The sequence below is a fragment of the Lissotriton helveticus genome, chromosome 8 (genome assembly GCF_964261635.1).
Source record: "Lissotriton helveticus chromosome 8, aLisHel1.1, whole genome shotgun sequence".
Taxonomy (NCBI): Eukaryota; Metazoa; Chordata; class Amphibia; order Caudata; family Salamandridae; genus Lissotriton; species Lissotriton helveticus.
The window spans coordinates 901087272-901109642 of record NC_136069.1 but is presented as its reverse complement, the minus strand read 5'-3'; the positions used below and the strand labels follow the sequence as shown (position 1 = coordinate 901109642).

Here is a 22371-nt window from a genome sequence, read left to right as displayed (position 1 = left end):
ACTGGCTTCTTCTGAAGCAGACCTAAAGGCTCAAGGTTTCCTGTTTGGAGAAAGCTTTATCTGGAAGACAGCCACGTTTGTGATGATGTTTACTTCTACAGATAAAACCTAGCTTTCTTTCAGGGAAGTGTTAGGTTATTGGGTATATACCCATACCGCTAGACCCAAGCGCCACTCTACCGACCAATTTTATTACTCAACAACAGGTCTTAATTCATCTATACTAACAATAACAACTCCAAAGTTAACTGCAACTATCCTTATACAAAACAAGCTTTCTTACCCCAATGGAAAAGCATTTATAGACATCATTACATCAGGGTCCAATCAAGAGCCTCTGCAAATACAGGTTAGATTTCGACCAGGTACTCCCATCCATGGAGGTAAAAAAGCTTGGCTTTTAAAAATTGCCCAGAAATTATAAAATATGCTTGGAATTTACAGACCATGTAACGTTTTCATAGTGAACTCTGCTCAGAGCCAATTAAAAGTTTATTTCTGAACATGTTTGACCTTTCAAATCAGAATGCTCTCCCTGTGGATTCAGAAGTGTAATAGTGGTTTTATAAAGGGAAATAATTAATTCACAGATTTGCATCATCCGGGCTTCTTAGCCAACATTTTTCTTGTAAAAACAAAACAAAATATGTCTAATTATGGATCTTCACTAATTCAGTTCCTTTGTGGTTTATCGTCATTTCAAAATCAAGACCATTCCACTTTTCAGAGCCTGTCTTCAACCACAGTATTGGCTGGTCATTTAGCTTTGAAAGACGCATATTTTACTGTTCTATGCTCCCACCCTCATACAAAAATGCTTTCAGTTTCTCTGTTAAGATCACTTTGATCAGTTGTCCATACTTTCCTTTAGGCTTTCTCCAGGATCTTGGAATTTCACAAAGCTTCTCAAACCTGTCTTCTCTCGATCTGAGTGTATAAGATTGTTAGTTTTACTGGACAACTTTCTTATGATAGCTCAGAATTAGTTCCTTCGTAATATAGTCCTTTGCAAATACTCACGCCTGTGGCTCAATTCTTCTCAGAATGGACAACCTCTTTGCAGTGAGGTACACTCTGTGTAAAGGGGTTCTTGCATGGGTGGTAATGGGGGTTCCCATGTAACCACCCATGGTTTTTGATGCAAACCCTATCTACTAAAAATAGTAGACAGGATTTCGCACCAAAAAAGATAACGCCACTTGAAAGCAGGCATAAATGCTTTTATTTCTCCTGATGTTTTGTACTTTGCATGCCTGTTACTCTGTACAGTATACTTTCAAAGTAAGACAAGTTTTACAGTTATTCTAAGCAGTCTTTTGTAATGGGTGCTGCTCTGAGTTGTGCGAAAGTTTTGATAATCTCACTTATGTAGGGTATTATTGACTGTATTACCAGATGCAGCAGTACCCACCCATTTTGACGCGCCCGGATTGGACTGTGGCTTGGTATGTGTTATTTGAGTTTGCTCCCAATTACAACATTTTGCCCTTTTTCTGGCAAATTGTGTTGGCAAAAATTCAGGATGTGTGGTAGCTACCACAAAATCCAGAATCCCGATTCAAGTATAGACTTCTGTTTGCACCTTGATCGGATTTGTCAGGAACTCAGAATAAGGACTTATGATGGGAATCCCTGTATATTAAACTTGATATTGAACGAAAAAAGACTACATGTAAATCAGTCAAGCATCTGGACATAATAGCATATGTAAGGCTCCTTCTTGCATACATGTTTTTACTTACCGACAACAACTTCGAAATATCTGGACTGGTTTACGCAGTGAGCTGAAGTAAGTATAAAGTATTCATTCAGTATCGTCCCACCACAGAATCCTTCCTGATTTTCATTCACCAAGAGAGCCTGAAACAATCAAATATGCTTGCTTTTAATATAACACTTATGTCAGGAAAGTAGGGAAAACAACTGCAGTGGCATGCTAAGCTTCACATAGAAACTGGAACATAAGTCACATAAGGGTAAAGGACATTGGTTAAAGGTAGAGACCCTTGATCTGAATGCTTTCTGGCTAGCTAATGCATGAAAAATGGCTACTTCCTTTAGACAGCCTTCCACCAGTGTGTAGTTTGAGTTGATGGTTGTGGTGGACGGCACTACCACTCAGTGGCATAGTTAGACCAGTTGCTGTCCGTGGCAATCCCTGTGGCCGTATCAAGGGGTGCTGGCAATACCTGGGGTGGCCAACATTGTGGTGTGTGTAAGAGCAGGAGGGTGCTGGCTATGCCGCAGGTAAGAGAAGGGGAGAGCCTGCTGCCCCCAAAGCTCATGTGCCCCCTCCCCCCCTTGCTACGTCACTGCCACCACTCAAATTTCAGAGCATATTTTTCATCATTATATTTTGATCAAGATGAGACAGAGAAAGGCAGAAACGGAAGAAAGAAGTAAGAAGAGAAAGAGAGCCAATCAGAGGCAAGGGCAAAACCATGGATGAAAAGCAACCTGCAAGAGTGAAATAAAGGGTGATGGAAGAAAAAGGCATGAGGCAAAATAAAGACTATGGGCCTGATTCACAGAACTAACTTAAGACAAAATCCTAAACTTACTACCATTTTCGTATTCACAGACAGCACTTACTCATTTCGGTATTCACAGAAGACACTTCTTTGTAAGAAAACTGTTAGTGGTTTTAAGAAATGTGCAAATGTATATAAACAGGTGGGGCGGGTGGAGGGGGTGTGGGGGAGTGCGTGGGGAGAGTGCAGGGAGAAGCACAGGGTGAAGCGGACTGTGGGGGTTGAATGTTTTTAAGACTTACCTGATGCTGCTTTTGCCACCTCACACCTGCTTCCAGGCCCCAGCAGGCACTGGGACGGAATCAGAGACTCCCTGTGCAATCCCTGCGCAGCTCTCATTCTATGACAGCAGCATGGGGATTGGCTTGAGCAGGCTGGATCTGCTCAGGCACAGGGAGTCTGTGCTGTTTCTCCAACCTGGCTGTCCTGTACAGCTGGGTTGGAGAAACATTACTGCGCATATCAGCTTGGCCAGCCAAAGAAGGCTAGCCAAACAGTTAACTCCTCCCTCCCTTGGGCCACCCCTACCCCTCACAGCTCATACTGGCTCACCCAGCAGGTGAACAATAAAACGTTAATGAAATTTAATTGTATTTATCAGCTGCTGGCTCAGAGCAAATGCTCCTCCGCCACTCCAGAGGAGCCGCAGCCTCGTAGCAGACTAGATTGTTGCTAATATGATGTGTACTATATTTTTCTGCATCTGGTCTGTCTGGGATTATCCAGTCAGCAACTATGGCTTTTGTTTGGTTCCTAAGTGGTTAGATTACTCTTTGCCAAACAAAGAAGACCCCTATTATTAGCATGAGGATATGGGGTAACAAATGGGGTAACACGAGATTTACTATAACTGTGTGATGTTCACAGACAGCTCCTATTGAAACAAGGCATTGTGATACACTGGCTGTGATTGTAGAAACATTTATCACAGTTTTTGGCTATGACTATTTCTACTACATATTCACCTGCTGGTGGCCATTTAAAATGTGGCATTTTTATATTGTACAGATGGCTAATTTTCAATGATACCTTTCATGTATAGAACTAGAACATGTACAATACATTGGTATTAATATTGTGATTTTTTGTAAAAATGCAGGGGCCATTTAAGTCAGAAAGAGAACAACAACAGCACTATTTGACAACTAAGGGCCTGATTATGAGTTTGGTGGTCCCAACTCCACCGCCGCGTCCGGTCCACCCATTGTATTACAAGGTTGTGGGATTGCTGTTCAAAACACTGACTGAGCACTGCCGACACCGACAGCCATTTGCCAACCACCTCAACGTCAGTTGGGGAAAAGCAGCTGTCAAAGGGCGGTTCATAGAAGTCTCACCGCCACCTGAATTACAAGTTGTATTTGCGACGAGCCAACCGTGGCAGTGGGACCGTCTCCTCTGAGTTGGAGGATTCTATGGAATTGGGGTGCATAATCCCCTATTTCCTTTTCTTCACTTCAGTTTCTGATGTGGATCACTTTCTCCAGGTCCCCCCTTCACTGCAGCATCTTGACCCCAAAGAAAACAACCCTGTTGGCGCAAAAATCGAGGTAAGTCTGTTTTGTACCATTTACCCATTGACTGGACTGGGCACATATGGTCCAGACTCCAGCAATGAGTAGTACAGATTCTTTCATGTGTCATGCATGTGTGTACTTTCAACACTTGTGCAGTCAAAATATTCACACCAGCATCAACATATCTGAAAAAATATACACTGCTTTCAGAAATACCACCGCGGGTCTGTGGTCACATCATAATATGGCAGGTGGTAGACCACTGCCACTGCAGCCTTCTAGGGGCAGCTACCACAGCGGTATTGCAGTAAGACCACCAGACTCATAATCAGGCCCTATATTATTTATCAATAATGAGGAATAGTAAAACTACTGAAGATGACATCAGCACATACCTGCCAGGGACATTCACCAGGAGAGCAGTCCCTCCCTCCTACTATCCTGGTTTGAGCATCAGTAGAGTCTATATCATCCACTGCATCTGGAGAATATGAGGCAAAGTTATCATCAATTGTCCTCGCTTTCCGACATTTTCATTGTGGGTGGTATTATTAAACTGTCCCTGTAGTAGCAATGTTGGTGGTTTTATTACTAGCTGTAAAATTCTGCTGCTCACCTTGAACTCTAGAATCATTTTTGGAGTTAATCATACTGGGCTCATCAGGTGAGTCTGATCTCTTCTGACTGATCGCATGGCGTTTTCCACATGGAAATGTCACTAAAAAAAATGAAATACAATTAGGTAACTCTGAAGTAAGATGATCATTAAATGCATTTGTTTTTTATTTTACATCTAGTGCTACAATATAACTTCAAAACAAGACATCAAATCATTTTTAAATATAAACAAAATCAATTGCTCAGAAAAGCCACTGAAAAGTTATATTGAAATGTTTATGTGGCAGCACAAACTACAGAGAAAGGCTGTATTAACTCCAGATGGAACACTGTGTGGCATCAGTGGCACATGAAATGGCTTGGATAGAATCCAGTAGCTTAAACATTCTAAAACCTTAATTTCTGAACATTTTACTATTCATTATAAGTTAAGGTTTTTTGTTAGACTTCGTATATTGTCTCTGGCTTTGACAGTTAGGGTTTAGCAGTTCAAGTAGTTTTTTACAGACATCGGTTCACACGAATAGACTTCACAGAAATTTTTCATTCAATGCATATCCTGGATCAAAATCCACTTCTTGCTGGCGAGAAGAGGAAATGTAAATAAATAAATAGGATATCTTTACACTCCTTCCAACCCATACAGTTGATATATATCCTTCCCAGGGCACATACTTTGCTTTTAGAAAAATAAATTGAACATTGACGTTTGATACAGCTTTCTCCCACCAAGCCATAGCAAACCTGCTCCGCTTTAAACAAACAAGAGTATATCTGTTTCCCTGCCCGCTGTCAAGCAAGCAGCGAATCAGACATTGGTTTGAGATCCAGGGGGCTGCATGCTAGGAGCTCCCTGGGTCACAAAGCAATGCCAGCTCCTGCACTAGCCAGAATCTGGCAGGGCCTGCAGGGGCATTCAGGCCTCCCAGCAATCACATTAGTTAGTGGGTGCCCTGGAGGCTCCCACTTTAAATTAACAGGCCCCGGGGATGAGGTCCCCTGTGCCCAATTTGGCCCAGGGAGGGGGCAGCATGGCCCCTTCCCTCTTTAAAATAATGTTTTTTAAAGAAAGGCTGGGCCCAGGGGGATGGTGTCCCTGGGCCCAAATTGGCCAGGGGGGGCAGCATGGCCCCCTTCCTCTTTAAAAAAATAAATAAATAAAAAAAGGACTGTCCCCAGGGACTGACCAGGGATGGAGGCCACCCGGCCCCCCCTCCTTTAAAATAAAAAAGATTATAAAAATAAAAAGGCTGGGCCCCGGGGGATGGGGACGTACTTGGGGGTCAACTACCCCTCATGTGACCTCCAGTAAGTCCCACACAGCAGGATACTAAAAGGTCTTCATCGGTCACACACCTCTTTCTCCACCACTCTGCAAAAGCAGCTCACGGTGCTCTACTGGTTGGGAGATGAAGTCCACTACTAAGAAGCCCTCCTGTCCTGGTACCTCCTGTAAGTCCTACAGAGTGGGATTCCTGAGATTTGGTCAGATACCCAGTCCCCTTTCTCCACCACTCTGCAAACGCGACTACGACTTAAAAACCATAGAAATTCACTAAAAAAAACTAAGTTTACAGGGACATTATAGTTAGGAATGAGCATTTGAAAAACCTTAGAAATTCCCTGAAAAAATCAAATATCACAGGGATGTTATAGTTAGGCTCAGGTGTCACTCATACAAAACCAGAGAAAATCAGCCATTATAGTTAGTGAGCTAACTATAACTCGCGTATCGCAATGCACTGCTTTCTACCTCAAATGACATGGTCAGTGACATCACTGATAACATCACTGATGACATCTCAAATAACATTACTGATGACATCATCCACAGAATCTCTGACGCACCCACTCACCTTTTCGATAATGGGGGGCCCAGAGGGGCCCCGTGCCCCGGGGACTGCCACCCCCTGGGGCTTTAGCTATATGTATGCGAGGGGCTCATGGCTCCCCCGCAGCCCCAGGGACCGCCAACCCCAGGGCTGCTTTTTATAAAAAAACCTGTGTGGGGGCCGCCACGTCCCCGGGGCTCTAATATTGAAAATAGGGGGGTCCATGATGGACCCCCCAGCCCCAGGGACCACTACCCCCCAGAGCTTTTCAATGTTGGGAGGGGGGCTGCGCGGCCCCCCTCCTGGAGCATTTGATGGCCCTGGGGACCACCACCCCCCAGGGCTGGCTCCTGCAGTGTCCCGGGGTGCCTACCCCTGGACACTGCTGTTTGCTATGATAGGGTGCCCTACCATAGCAAACTGCTTTCCTATTTGAAAGAGAGAGCAGGAAACCTGCTCTCTCTTTCAAGTAGGAAAGCAGATTGCTTTTCGTTAGAGAGAGCAACATGTAAGCTGCTCTCTCTGACGAAAAGCAATGCCGGCTCCCTAAGGACGCGGGGAGCTGGCTGGGACCGTGGGGGCATTGGGGCTCCCCCAACGATTATAAAAAATTAGTGATAAAGGCTATTTTTTTTAAGGTAGATTTACCGTGCGCGTACCATGCACGTATGTACGATGTACGGTGCAAAGTCTGTAAGTCGCCCCGTAAGCGTACCTAAGCAAGAAAAATAAAAATATTTTTCAGATATTTATGAAGAGTATGTGTTTACATGTTGGGTGGCTCTAAAAAGAGCCCTTGTGTTTATTGGGAGATTTTAGTCCCTACACAAGTAAGTACTGATGCAGAGTCTAAAGTTCATGAGGAAGACTTGGTTCCCTTCATCTGTAAAATGTACACCATCTCTCCTACAGATGCCTTGCATATTGAAACGCAGATTGGTGTTGTAAATGGACCCCATTCTATAGTCTCGGAGAAAAGCAGAAACAGATTTATTTACATGTTTCTAGATTTCTCAATTTGTGGACAAAATTGATTGGACCAGTTCCAATTCTGCCTTTGGCATATATTAGAATAGAAAAAGGTAGTTTGGGGGAAAAGTGGCATCAGTTCAGTAAAGGTGTCCTTCATAAACATTTCCAGACCTACCCCAGTCAAAGTGCCTAGGTCATTGCCACCACAGTGCACAATTATGAGGTCAGGGTGTTGGGGATGCAAAAAGGATTTCACCAATGGCATCAATTGGCGCCACTTTAACCCTCTCTGTCCAATCCATTTAATGTCTACATTTGGTACACCTAGGTCTTTGTGAATTCCTTTCTGTTCTGCGTACCTTTGACTCCAGAAAATATAGCTGTGTCCCACAATCCACACTCTTGAAGAGAGGTCTGGATGCACTCAGATGGTCTCTGTAAATGAAAGGGCAGTTTGAAGAATTTTTTTTCTAAAATGGTGGATAAGTAGAGTTTTGAAAAAGGCAAAGAAGTGATTGGTTGTTTGAAAACTTTTTAGATAGAAAACTAGGGTGAAATTTTCTGTGTTTTATAAGCCTGTTATTTATTGGTTACGAAAAAGTGATAGAAAAGAACATTACTTAAGATAAGCTGGTATATTGACAAGTCAAGCACATTTGCTGTTTTGATTTGCAACAATGTATGAGGAACTTTTCACCTGTGTGCTCAGTTAGGTGTTCCCTGAAGTGTTTCTATGGTAACTGGCAGAATGTGGAATGAGGGAAGGGTTGAAAGTTTTGTCAGTTGGAAAGGGTTCAAAAGTTCAAGCAATAGAAAAGTGTGTTTCGTTTTGATTTAATGTGGGAATACATGTGATTTGGTATTTATTTATATATGTGTGCAGATTGAGTGTGTAGATTGACAGGAAAAGTTTGCTATTTGCTATAGGACTTCCTGACCCCCTATGGCTGCTTAGGGGGTTTAACAATGATCCCCAAGGTCAAAATCTTTTATTTTTTCTTGCTTAGGTACGCTTACGGGATGACTTACAGACTTTGCACCGTACGTCGTACGTACGTGCATGGTACGTGTACAGTAAATTTACCGTAAAAAAATAGCCTTTATCACAAATTTTTTATAATACCGGGGACCCCATCCCCCTGGGCTTCTTTTTAAAAAAAAATGTTTAAACCTGTTTGGGGGGCCTAAGCCCCCCCAGCCCCGGGGGCCACCACCCCCCAGGGCTTTTGAATGTTGAGAGGGGGGCCGTGCGGCCGCCCTCCTGGAGCCTTTGATGGCCCTGGGGACTGTCACCCGCCCAGGGCCGGCTCCTGCAGTGTCCTCCTGAGGTGCCTATCCCCGGGACACTTCTGTTTGCTATGGTAGGGCGGGAGCCTCGTGGCTCGCACCCTACCATAGCAAACTGCTTTCCTAGTTGAAAGGGAGAGCAGGAAACCTGCTCTCTCTTTCAAGTAGGAAAGCAGATTGCTTTTCATCAGAGAGAGCAGCATGTAAGCTGCTCTCTCTCAGTGAAAGCAATGCCGGCTCCCAAAGGAGGCGAGGAGCCGGCTGGGACCGTGGAGGCATTGGGGCTCCCCCCACGGTCCCCAATGTTGTTTTTCAGGTCCGGGGGATGGGATTATAAAAAATTTGTGATAAAGGCTTTTTTGTACGGTAGATTTACCGTGCGCGTACCATGCACATACGTATGAGTCAAGTCAAGTCAAATTAAAATTTGTATAGCGCACTACTCACCCAGAGGGTCTCAAGGCGCTTGAGGGAGGGGGGGCACGTTACTTATCGAATATCCAAGTTTTTAGTTGTCTTCTGAAGGAGAGGTGGTTCTGTGTAAGGCGGAGGTGGGTGGGGAGAGAATTTCAGGTCTTGGCTGCTACGTAGGAGAAGGATCTTCCCCCCATGGTAGATCTTTGGATGCGTGGAATCGCGGCGAGGGCTTGATTGGACGATCGTAGTTGGCGGGTGGGGGTGTAAAAGGTCAGGCGCGTGTTGAGGTATTTGGGTCCTAGGTCGTAGAGGGCTTTGTGTGCCTGGGTGAGGAGATGGAACGTTATTCTCTTGTTGACTGGGAGCCAGTGGAGGTCTCTCAGGTGACCGGAAATGTGAGCTTGGCGGGGATGTCTAGGATGAGTCTGGCTGAGGCGTTCTGGATGCGTTGCAGTTTTTTCTGTAATTTGGCTGTGGTTCCGGCGTAAAGGGTGTTTCCGTAGTCCAGTCGGCTTGTGACCAGTGCATGGGTGACCGTCTTTCTTGTTTCAGTGGGGATCCAAAGGAAGATTTTTTTGAGCATACGTAGGATGTTGAAGCATGATAATGAGATGGCGTTGACTTGTCTGGTCATCGAGAGGGAGGAGTCCAGGATGAAGCCCAGGTTACGTGCGTGGTCCGTAGGTTTGGGTGCGTTGCCCAGGGCCGGTGGCCACCAAGAGTCGTCCCAAGCGGAGGGGGATGATCCTAAGATGAGGACTTCCGTTTTGTCCGAGTTCAGTTTTAAGCGGCTGTTCTTCATCCACTCGGCTACTTCTTTCATTCCTTCGTGTAGATTGGTTTTGGCGGTGTTTGGGTCTTTGGTGAGGGAGAGGATCAACTGGGTGTCGTCTGCGTAGGAGATGATGTTGAGGTTGTGTTGGCGTGCTATGGATGCGAGGGGACTCATGTATACGTTGAAGAGGGTGGGACTGAGTGATGATCCTTGTGGTACGCCGCAGATGACTTCAGTGGCCTCCGATTTGAAAGGGGGAGGCGGACTCTCTGGGTTCTTCCGGCGAGGAACGAGATGATCCAGTTCAATGCTTTTCCTTGTATTCCGACGTTGTTGAGGCGTTGTATAAGGGTGCTATGACAGACTGTGTCGAAGGCTGCGGAGAGGTCCAGTAGGATGAGGGCAGCTGTTTCTCCGTTGTCCAGTAGAGTTCGGATGTCGTCTGTTGCTGCGATGAGGGCGGTCTCGGTACTGTGTTTGCCTCGGAAGCCGGACTGTGATGGGTCGAGGGAGCCGTTGGATTCGAGGAAGGCGGCGAGCTGACTGTGGATGGTTTTCTCAATGTCTTTGGCAGGGAATGGGAGGAGCGAAATGGGGCGGTAGTTCTTAAGTTCGGTGGGGTCTGCTGTGGGTTTCTTCAGGAGGGCGCTGAGTTCGGCATGTTTCCAGCTTTCCGGAAGGTAGCGGAGTTGAGGGAGCAGTTGATGACATCTCGGAGATGGGGTGCGATAATGGAGTCTGCTTTGTTGAAAATGTGGTGGGGACATGGGTCGGTTGGCGATCCGGAGTGGATGGAGTTCATCAAGCGGATGGTGTCTTCAGTGGTGATAGGGTTCCAGGCGCAAAGGTTATTGGAGGGGGGTTTTGGTTCGGAGGTGGGTGGGGTGGACTGGTCGCCAAAGCTGTTATGTATGTCAGCGATTTTGTTGTGGAAGAACGAGGCTAGAGAGTCGCAGAGGTCTTGAGAGGGAGTGATGTCGTTGGTGCAGGCGGTGGGGTTGGTAAACTCTTTGACGATGTTGAATAGTTCCTTGCTGTTGTGGGCGTTGTTGTCGAGTCGATCCTTGAATGCTGATTTCTTGGTGGATCGGATCAGCTGGTGGTGTTTGCGGGTGGCGTTCTTGAAAGTGGCCAAGTTGTCAGTGGTTGGGGTTTTTCGCCAGGCTTTCTCAAGGGTGCGACATACGGTGCAAAGTCAGAATCAGAATCAGAATCATCTTTATTTCGATAGTTAAAAACTATCATAAAAAGTACATACACAAAACATATAAAATCTGATTCAGCATATACAATTTCAGTAAAAACCAATTTGGTTAAAACTAATCACAGTAAAAAATTGTAGAAAAGAAGAAGAATACGAATTACAGAGATTGAAAAAAGATAGTCCAGGGGGCCTATGTCAATTAAAAAACATTAATTCATTCGTAGTTTTAGCCCCATTGAGTTCAATCCCTCGTATTCCTCAATTTAACAGCAATCTTCAGGAAACTGATAATACAACAGAGAGTCCTTGTGTCCATAGCTTTTTGGAGGAATAACAGAGCAGTTTTGGCTTGGGAGATTTTCGCCTCCTTTAAAATATTTACAAGAAATCCTCTGCGGGGTAAACTATAAAAAGGACATAATATTACAAAATGAAGGGTGTCCTGCGGAGACCTATTGTCGCAGCCGCAGGCACCCTTCTGCTCAATTGTTCGGGTAAAACCCGATGGGTAAGCGAGGATATTTGGCAACAAATTGAGCCTAAAACGGGAAATTAAAAATCTCTCTTGCTGATTGTGCATTAAAAACAAATAGGGTTCCATACCCCTCTCATTACAGACAAGAGAGTAGGCTAAAACTGATTTTTTAGCAGAGTTTTCTTGTATTCTGGCCTGTTCGTATTTATCATATAACTGCTTTTCGATCTTAGACCTGCAAGAGCTATTAATTTTAGTGGGGTCTGAAAAAACCCATTCTAACCCGATGGATTTTAAGGCATCACTAACATATTTGAGCCAATCAATTAGCAACCACCTATCTCTCTTTAGACAGTCTGTGAGTCTGTAAGTCGTCCCGTAAGCGTACCTAAGCAAGAAAAAGAAAAATATTTTTCAGATATTTATGAAGTGTATGTGTTTATATGTTGGTTGGTTCTAATGAGACCTTTCCTCTTTATTGGTACATATAAGTAAGTACTTATGCATAGTCTAAACTTGTTGAGGAGCAGTGTTTTATAGAGTGCTGAACTTTTGACCTCTGTTGACAGTTGCCTTTTGCATGATCTGTTGGGGGTAGGGTGGAAAGTTATGTCAGTTGGAAAGGTTTGAAATGTTGAACCAATAGAAATGTGTGTTTGGTTTTGAATTAATGTGTGACGGAATTTGATTTGTTATTAACGTGTATATATGTGTAAATTGAGAAGGAAAATGTGCCATTCTTTGGTTCTGCTGCAAGCACTGAAGTAGAAAGATTCTGTATAAGACTATCTGCTGTGTGAGTGGCATTCTTCTTAATCTACCAATCAGTTTTAGAGGTGAGTTGATAACTTGTAAGGGGGTGTATGTGGTGCATTTTATTTTTAGTAAGAGTAATGTGTTTATCCTTCTAAAGTTTGTAGAATCATATTCTGAGTTTGTCTGCATTTGGAAAACTATTGTGATAAAATCATTTGGTAAGTTAATGTGTTTAGTGAGTCACCTTTGTGCAATAAAGTGCAGTACTAAAAAATGTAGAATGTGTGCAGTCACTTTTTTAGTTGTAGAGTAGTTAATAGTGATGCTTGCTTAGAATTAGACTTATGTTTTAAATCTACAATTTTGTAGTCAGTATACCTACATTGCTGCATACACTCTTGGGCAGATTTACAAGCCCCTTACGCCTCGTTGTTGTTCTATTGTGTCACATTTTTGATGTAATGTTGTCAAAAATAATGCAGCAAATTGGAAATGTATTTGCAAAATGAGTCAGGGTTGTCCACTGAAAGGAGGTAGTTATATACATGGAATGTGTGCAATCACTTAACTGTTTTAGTGTAGTAAATGTGTTTTGATAAAATGTATGGTGTCATATTTTTTGTCTAGAATCACACTGAGCGTCTGTGTACATTAAGGAATTATACTTGCCCCTTTTTCCATAATCTCCCCCCTCTCTCCTCACAGTCTACCTCTCTTTGCTTATACTGTCTCCTCTCTTCTGATAATCCTCCTCTTTCCTTATTCTCACTTCTCTCTCCTCATAGTGCTCCTCCTCATAGTCCCCCGTCCTCATATTCCCCCTCTGTTCTCATTGCCTCCTCTGTCTCCTAATATTCTCCCTTCTTTTTATACTCCCTCCTCTGTCCTCTTACTCCTCCCTCTGTCATCATACCTCCCACTTAACAATTCCCCAGTCAGTATATATACACTGCTGCATACACTCTTGGACATATTTACAAGCCCCTTGCTCCTCTTTGTTGTTCTATTGTGTCACATTTTGGATGTAATGTTGGCAAAAATAATGCAGGAAATTGGAAATGTATTTGGAAAATGAGTTAGGGTTGTCCACTGAAATGTAGTAGTTATATACATGGAATGTGTGCAGTCACTTAACCGTTTTAGTGCAGTAAATGTGTTTTGGTAGAATGTATGGTCTCATATTTTGTGTCTAGAATCACACTGAGCATTTGTGTACATTAAGGAATTATACTTGCCCTTTTTCCATAATCTCCCCCCTCTCTCCTCACAGTCTACCTCTCTCTGCTTATACTGTCTCTTCTCTTCTGATATTCCCCCTCTTTCCTTATTCTCACTTCTCTCTCCTCATAGTGCTCCTTGTCCTCATAGTCCCCCCGTACTCATATCTCCCCTCTGTCCTCATTGGATCACTGAAAGAATATCGATGACACAAATATAGACTTACCAAAATATTGAGTAAAAAATATAGAATGCAAAAATATCAAATCCCTATCTTTAAACAGGTAAGTACAAAAATATTGAATCAAAAATATCGTTGTAAAAAATATAGTTAGTCAAAATATAGAATTTTCAAATGTCTTAAAAGTAATTGAAAATTAATGAAATAATATATATAATTAACTTAAACATACTTAAAATACTTAAATAACCTTAAAATTAATAAATAATTAACGTAACTTAAAAAAACAATTTAATTATTTAATACATATATATATAAACATAATAATAATAAAAAATATACAATATTTTTACCGTAGGATAGCGGGAGGTTTAAATTGACTATTACCACTCCAGTGAGTGCAACAGTATAGAAAACATTGGATAGCGTAGCAGTAAAAATTACTATTCCCACTCCAGTGAGTGCAACAGTAGATAAAGCGTTGGATAGCGGGAGGGTAAAAATTACTATTCCGACTCCAGAGAGTGCAACAGTAGGGAAAGCGTTGGGTACAGTAGTCATAAAATATACTATTCCCACTCCTGTAAGTGCAACAGTAGGGAAAGCATTGGATAGCGGGAGGGTACAAATTACTATTCCCACTCCAGAGAGTGCAACAGTAGGGAAAGCGTTGGATAGCGTAGAGGCAAAAATTACTATTCCCACTCCAGTAAGCGCAACAGTAAGGAAAGCGTTGGATAACGTAGAGGTAAAAATTACTATTCCCACTCCAGTGAGTGCAACAGTAGGAAAGCGTTGGATAGCGTAGGGGTAAAACTTGCTATTCCCACTCCAGTGAGTGCAACAATAAGGAAAGCGCTGGATAGCGTAGGGGTAAAAATTACTATTCCCACTCCAGTGAGTGCAACAGTAGGGAAAGCGTTGGATAGCGTAGGGGTAAAAATTGCTATTCCCACTCCAGTGAGTGCAACAGTAGGGAAAGCGTTGGATAGCGTAGGGGTAAAAATTACTATCCCCACTCCAAAGAGTGCAACAGTAGGGAAAGCGTTGGATAGAGTAGAGGTAAAAATTAATATTCCCACTCCAGTGAGTGCAACAGTAGGGAAAGTGTTGGATAGCGTAGGGATAAAAATTACTATTCCACTCCAAAGAGTGCAACAGTAGGGAAAGCGTTGGATAGCGTAGAGGTAAAAATTAATATTCCCACTCCAGTGAGTGCAACAGTAGGGAAAGTGTTGGATAGCGTAGGGGTAAAAATTACTATTCCCACTCCAGAGTGTGCAACTTCATATATGAATAAAAATAAATTAAATATTAATACTAATTACAAATTCATTAAATGTAATTAACAATGTTATATATTATAATAATTAATCAATTAAAAATAAAATTAATTGTTAAAAATTATTACCTAATAATACAAATTATTTACCAATTAACAATTACAAAATAAATACAAATTACAACAAAAAAATAAATAAATTAAAATATTTAATTAATTACAATAAATTACTTCCCACCATATTCCCCTATAAGCCCACAACCTGCAACAGAAAATAAATTAATAAAATTAACATAATTATCAAATAATCAATTAATTAAAATTAATTACCAATTATAGTTTAATTAATTACCAATTAAACATTTAAATAACAATTAATTCAAAATAAATACCAATAAATAAATTTAAAAATACAAGTATTTATAATTAAATTACTTCCCACCCTATTCCCCTATAAATCCACAGCCTGCTACAGAAAATAAATTAATAACATTAACATAATTATAAAACAATCAATTAATTAAAAATTATTGCAAATTATATTTTAATTAGTTACCAATTAACAATTAATTAACAATTAATTCAAAATAAATACCAATAAAAAAATAAAAAAATAATTAATTATAATTAAATTACTTCCCTCCCTATTCCCCTATAAACCCACAACCCGCTACAGAAAATACATTAATAAAGGTAACATAATTATCAATTAATCAATTAATTAAAAATGATTACAAATTATATTTTAATTTATTACCAATTAACAATTAATTAACAATTAATTCAAAATAAATACCAATAAATAAATTAACATATTCAATTAATTATAATTAAATTACTTCCCAACCTATTCCCCTATAAACCCCAAATTAAATACCATAAAATTAATTAATTAAAATAAATTATAAATATACACTTTTCACACATATACTAACATAAAAAACAGTTAAAAAAATGGTATAGTGTTAAAAAATTGATATTAACTTACTTACCTCAAATTCAATATTTTTGTTGTCTATATTCTGTCCATTCAATATTTTTGTTTTCAATATTCTGTCCATTCTATATTTTTGTTGTCTACATTCTGTCCATTCGATATTTTGTCCATTCTATATTTTGAATTCGATATTACTGCTATTATATTCAATATTTTTGTAGTCTATATTCTGTCCATTCGATATTGTGTCCATTCTATATTTTTAATTCGATATTAATGCAAATCAATATTTAAAACTCGATATTTTGAGTGTATACCGTCCTCATTGTCTCCTCTGTCTCCTAATACTCTCCCTTCTTTTTATACCCCCTCCTCTGTCCTCTTACTCCTCCCTCTCTCATGATACCTCCCTCTTAACAATTCCCCAGTCAGTATACATACACTGCTGCATACACTCTTGGGCAGATTTACAAGCCCCTTGAGCCGCTTTGTTGTTCTATTGTGTCACTTTGTGGATGTAATGTTGGTAAATATAATGCAGCAAATTGGAAACGTATTTGCAAAATGAGTCAGGGTTGTCGACTGAGATGTAGTAGTTATATACATGGAATGTGTGCAGTCACTTAACCGTTTTAGTGTAGTAAATGTGTTTTGGTAAAATGTATGGTCTCATATTTTTTGTCTAGAATCACACTGAGCATTTGTGTACATTAAGAAATTATACTTGCCCCTTTTTCCATAATCTCCCCTCTCTCTCCTCACAGTCTACCTTTCTCTGCTTATACTGTCCCCTCTCTTCTGATATTCTCCCTCTTTCCTTATTCTCACTTCTCTCTCCTCATAGTGCTCCTTGCCCTCATAGTCCCTCCTGTCCTTATAGTCCCCCTCTGTCCTCATTGTCTCCTCTGTCTCCTAATACTCTCCCTTCTTTTTATAGTCCCTCCTCTGTCCTCTAACTCTTCCGTCTCTCATCATACCTCCCTCGTAACAATTCCCCAGTCAGTATACATACATTGCTGTATACACTCTTGGGCAGATTTACAAGCCCCTTGCGCCTCCTTTTTTTTTTATTGTGTCACTTTTTGGATGTAATGTCGGCAAAAATAATGCAGCCTATTGGAAATGTATTTGCAAAATGAGTCAGGGTTGTCCACTGAAATGTAGTAGTTATATACATGGAATGTGTGCAGTCGCTTAAACGTTTTAGTGTAGTAAATGTGTTTTGGTAAAATGTATGGTCTCATATTTTTTGTCTAGAATCACACTGAGCATCTGTGTACATTAAGGAATGATACTTGCCCCTTTTTCCATAATCTCCCCCTCTCTCCTCACAGTCTACATCTCTCTGCTTATACTGTCCCCTCTCTTCTGATATTCCCCCTATTTCCTTATTCTCACTTCTCGCTCCTCATAGTGCCCCTTGTCCTCATAGTCCCCCGTCCTCATATTCCCCCTCTGTCCTCATTGTCTCCTCTGTCTCCTAATACCCTCCCTTCTTTTTATACTCTCTCCTTTGTCCTCTTATTCCTCCCCCTCTCATCATACCTCTCTCTTAACAATTCCCCAGTCAGTATACATACATTTCTGCATACACTCTTGGGCAGATTTACAAGTCCCTTGCGTCTCTTTGTTGTTCTATTGTGTCAGTTTTTGGATGTAATGTTGGCAATAATAATGTAGAAAATCGAATATGTATTTGCAAAATTAATCAGGGTTGTTCAGTGAAATGTAGTAGGTATATAAATGGAATGTGTACAGTCACTTAACCGTTTTAGAGTACTAAATGTGTTTTGGTAAAATGCATGGTCTCATTTTTTTTGTCTAGAATCACACTGAGCGTCTAAGTACATTAAGGAAATATAATGGCCCCTTTTTCCATATTCTCCCTCGTCTCCCCTCACAGTCTCCCTCTCCCTGTTTATACTGTCCCTTCTCTCCTGATATTCCCCCTCTTTCCTTATTCTCACTTTTCTCTCCTCATAGTGCTCCTTGTTCTCATACTCCCTCCTGTCCTCATATTCCCCTCTCTGTCCTGTTACTCCTCGCTTTCTTCTCATATTCCCCCTTCTACTCATATTCTCCACTGTCCTCATAGTCTCCCTCTCTGTGCTCATACTCCGTCCTCTCTCCTTATATTCCTCTTCTCTCTTCATTCTTCCCTCTCTCCCCTTATACTCCTCCCTGTCTTAATACTGCCCCCTCTCTCCTCTTACTTCCCCCTCACTCCCCATAATCCCTTTTGTCCTCATATTTCCTTTGTCGTCATACTCCTCCTCTCTGTGTTCATACTTCTCTGTTTCTCCTAATATTACTCCTCTTTACTTATTGTGTCCCCTGTCTCGTAATACTCCCCCTTCTTTTTATACTTTCTCCTGTCTCCTTTTACTCCTCCCTCTCTCCTCATACCTCCCTGTTAAGAAATTCCCAGTCAGTATACATACACTGCTGCATAAAGTGTTGTGCAGATTTACAAGCCCCTTCTGCCTCTTTGTTATTCTATTGTGTCACTTTTTGGATGTAATGTTGTCAAAAATAATGTAGCAAATTTCATATGTATTTGCAAAATGAGTCGGGTTGTGCACTGAAATGTAGTAGTTATATAAATGGAGTGTGTGAAATCACTTAACCGTTTTAGAGTAGTAAATGTGTTTTGGTAAAATGCATGGTCTCATATTTTTTGTCTAGAATCACACTGAGCGTCTGTCTACATTAAGGAATTATACTCTCCTTTGTTTGCATATTTTCCTCCCTCTCTACTCACAGTCTACCTCTCTCTCCTTTACTGTCCCCTCTCTTCTGAGATTCCCCCTCTTTCCTTATTCTTACTTCTCTCTCCTCATGGTGATCCTTGTCTTCATACTACCCCTTGTCCTCATGTTCCCCTCTCTGTCCTGTTACTCCTCCCTTTCTACTCATATTCCGCATTGTCCTCATAGTCCCCTGTCTGTGCTCATACTCGCCTCTCTCTCCTCTTACTCTTTCTTCTCTCCCCATACCCCCCTTTTTTCCTGTTACTCCACCCTCTCTCCTCATGTTTCCCCCTTTCCTCATACTCCGTTCTCTCATTATACTTTCCTCTATTTTCTGATACTTCTCCCTCTTTCCACATACACATCCCTGTCTACTTATACACATCTGTGTGTTTTATACTCCTCTCTATTTCTTAATTCTCACTCCTCTCTCTTCATATTCTTCCCTGTTTCCTCATACTGCTTGTGTGTCGTCATAAGCTGAAGCACTTATAAATTCAGTCAGGCACTCTTCTTACAAAAGTGCAATCTTTTACTCAGCACTCAAGTATTGATGCAGTGAAGTAGGGCTTAGTAGATGAACTGCTTAATTTTTTTTTATATTGTTATATATATTTTTTATTACAGATTCTATTTATTAACAGTAAAAGAAATTAATCATGCCTTCAAAAAGTGAAAAGAGGAAACAGCATAATAAAGCTTATTATTTAAAGAGAAATCATCCACAAGATTTACCTGAACAACAATGTGTGAACAAAAAGAAAAAAAGTTCTGGTAAGAGAACGAAGATTTTTTTGAAGAACTTATCAAATACAAGGAGTAGTGTGCACAATGTCAAAAATACAAATTGTGTATCTGCAATATCTGCAACTAAAAATAAAAGCACGAGAAAAGAGAACAACGATTGGAATTCATCTTGTAAAAAACAGTGTATAGTAAAAGGAGGAAGAATCAATTTCAGGAAATTAGAAAAAGAATGTTTTATATAGAGTTTTGTCGAATTTGATCAAGGAAGTGAAGAAATGTAAAAGAAACCAACATTTTATAAGAAGAAGAAACGTATAGAAAATGTAATTGAGAAAGCTTTGAAATTGAAAAAAAAATTGTTTATTTTAGTAATCAATAGAATTCGATCACTAGATAAGCGAATCCATTTAATGAAGGCCAAAAGTAAGTGGAGAAGAATAATTAACAGAAGTAATTTTTCTGATGTTTTTATGGGTGAATGGAAACATAGTTCAAGTTCTGAGCCTTTTTTTAATGAAGAGAGTTATCTTCAGAGTAATGGTATGTTGCATGCTGTTGACACTAGTGGTCGTGCTTATGAGGTTACACATGGTTGTCCTATTGACAGAGAGAAAATTGTTCCTAGAAATGCAGAAGAGGTGTTAGCTGATGAAGTTTTAGGGAGACGTCCTAAAGCTCCAGTGTACACTTGGAATTGCAGTAGTATTTGTAGTGTACGGCAGGAATCTATAGATTTTTTACGCAATTTCTCACGTAACTATACTAAGAAAAGTGTTAAACAAAAGATTATGATGTTGCAAGGACTAGACCCTTGCAGAGTGAGAGAAAATACTGGTTTGCAAGGTCATTCTCTGGCTTGTCTTTCTAAAAAAGTATGTCGAAGTGTTTTTCACCATTTCAGGATGTTAGCAGTCCATCATACTGAAATGAGGAAACTAGTCAGAAGATTGTATTATGCAAAAAGTCCAGCACTAATGTTAAAAAGTTGAACAGTGCTCTTTTGCGTGGATATGTATCAGATGTAATGCACGTTTGTGATGAAATTCAGGTTAGTTACTTTGGTCCTGAGGAAGACAGTAGAGAAATTGATACATTAATAGAAGGTAATATAGAAGAGAATGTACAACATTGTAGTACAGAAAATTTTGAGCAAGAAATTACAAAGTTTAAGGTAATTTCAAGTGAAAGGCCAAATTATTCTTGTATTTGTTGTCGACTAACTCATTATGAAAAATCAGACCAGGACTGTTGATCTGTATTTAAAAAGTGAAAAGGAAAATAATAATGAGTGGATGGAATTTGCAACTTATTTGTTGGTAGAGAATTGTTTCGATTTGAGTTCTGATCACAAAATGCCTGCTAGAGCTGTGTATAATAATCTTGAGTTGGTAAATATTCCTTCTGAACTGATGGATTTAAATACTTATGAGTCTATTCTTATTCAATGTGTGCATCCATTTCAGGCTATTGTTCGTATGGAGCCTAAGACAGGAAAATTGCCTCCTTCAGATTTACAGAGAGGATTAAGGGGAAGAGTTGTATATTTGCCTCTAGATTTGAAGAAAAATATTGAAACAATTGGTGTAGAAAATGTAGAAGATGAACCTTTAGTTATTCTTGTTAATGGCGTTCCTACTAAGAGTAAGAAATCTGGCAAGAATTAATGGATGTTAGGAAAGTGAAAAAAGCCATGTTGTATCTGGTAAAAAATAATCAATATTATAAAAATGTGTATGTGAGAGAAGAAGAAATAACTGTAGAAGAGGATAGTGACTCGCCATGTGGACAAATTGATAAAGTGGATGTGTCCAGAACTGAAGAAATCTACGAACATTACAGTGTTCATCCACTTCATTCTAAAGAAGTGATGGGGAATATAATAGAGTTATTCCAAATGAAAGAAGCAAAGGGATGTCCCATTAGTGTATGGGAAAAAAGCTTAGAAGCTCGTTATTTCCCTCAGTTGTTTCCCACAGGAAAAGGAGGAGGATATGATGACCGACCTGTGCAGATTCCTGCATCTGAATACCGGACATCGAGATTGTATGCAGAAGATCCAAGATTTCGACAATGTATTCCGTATTTGTTTCATCTTTTGTTTGAGAGTGATTTGTCTGGACTTTCTTATGCAGTAAACTATATATTCAAAACAGGTGTACATCTGCAAAATGTTTCGGCAAAGGAATTTATGGATAAAGTACTGCAGAAAGATAATGTTTTGGAATCTCAGCTAATTAATCTCATGGCATGTCAGCGTGGTACTAATGAGTACTGGTACCGTCGTCATGGAGAACTTAAATGTATGCTAAGGAACTTAGGAGCTCCTACATGGATGAATATGCTTGGGATGATTTACTTCAATTTCTTCGAGAGGCAAATCCAAATATACTAAATATTGAATACAAGACACCTGGAGAATTGTGCTCTTTGGATCCAGTTAATGTATGCAGGTATTTCAATCATAGATTTGAAGCTATGATGTCTTTTATCACCAATAAAAAAAATCCTCCTCTTGGAGAGGTTCTGGATTTCTTTTGGAGAAAGGAGTATCAAGCGAGAGGTGCTCCTCACATACATATGCTAATATGGATCAAAGATGCTCCCAAATTTGGAACAGATTCGGATGAGACAGTGATGAGATTCATTGAAGAGTATTCAACATGTGCTGTTCTAAAAACTACGGAAGAAAACAGTTTAAGGCAACAAGTTTTACGTTTTCAATCCCATCGTTGTGGAAAGTACTGTCAGATGATACTGTGTTGTTATTGAAGAATATGCTACATATGATATACCCAAAAGTATACTAGATAAGGACTTAAGACAACAAGTCTTACGATTCCAAAGCCATAGTTGTGGGAAATACTGTCATCGA

General features: G+C 40.4%; 1 protein-coding gene across 2 annotated transcripts in view; it reads right to left on the bottom strand.

Annotated features, from left to right (window-relative positions):
• LOC144772974 (coagulation factor X-like) overlaps positions 1-22371 on the bottom strand; it is a 484958-nt gene that overhangs the window by 22750 nt on the left and 439837 nt on the right. Inside the window, exons 5-7 of one of the 2 annotated variants that reach the window (XM_078657697.1) lie at positions 4665-4766; positions 4444-4523; positions 1743-1860 (exon numbers count right to left, since the gene is read on the bottom strand). In XM_078657697.1, the coding sequence (XP_078513823.1) occupies positions 1743-1860; positions 4444-4523; positions 4665-4766 (300 nt within the window). Of the gene's footprint in view, positions 1-1742; positions 1861-4443; positions 4530-4664; positions 4767-22371 lie in introns of both variants that reach the window. The other variant, XM_078657696.1, reaches the window with a different exon arrangement.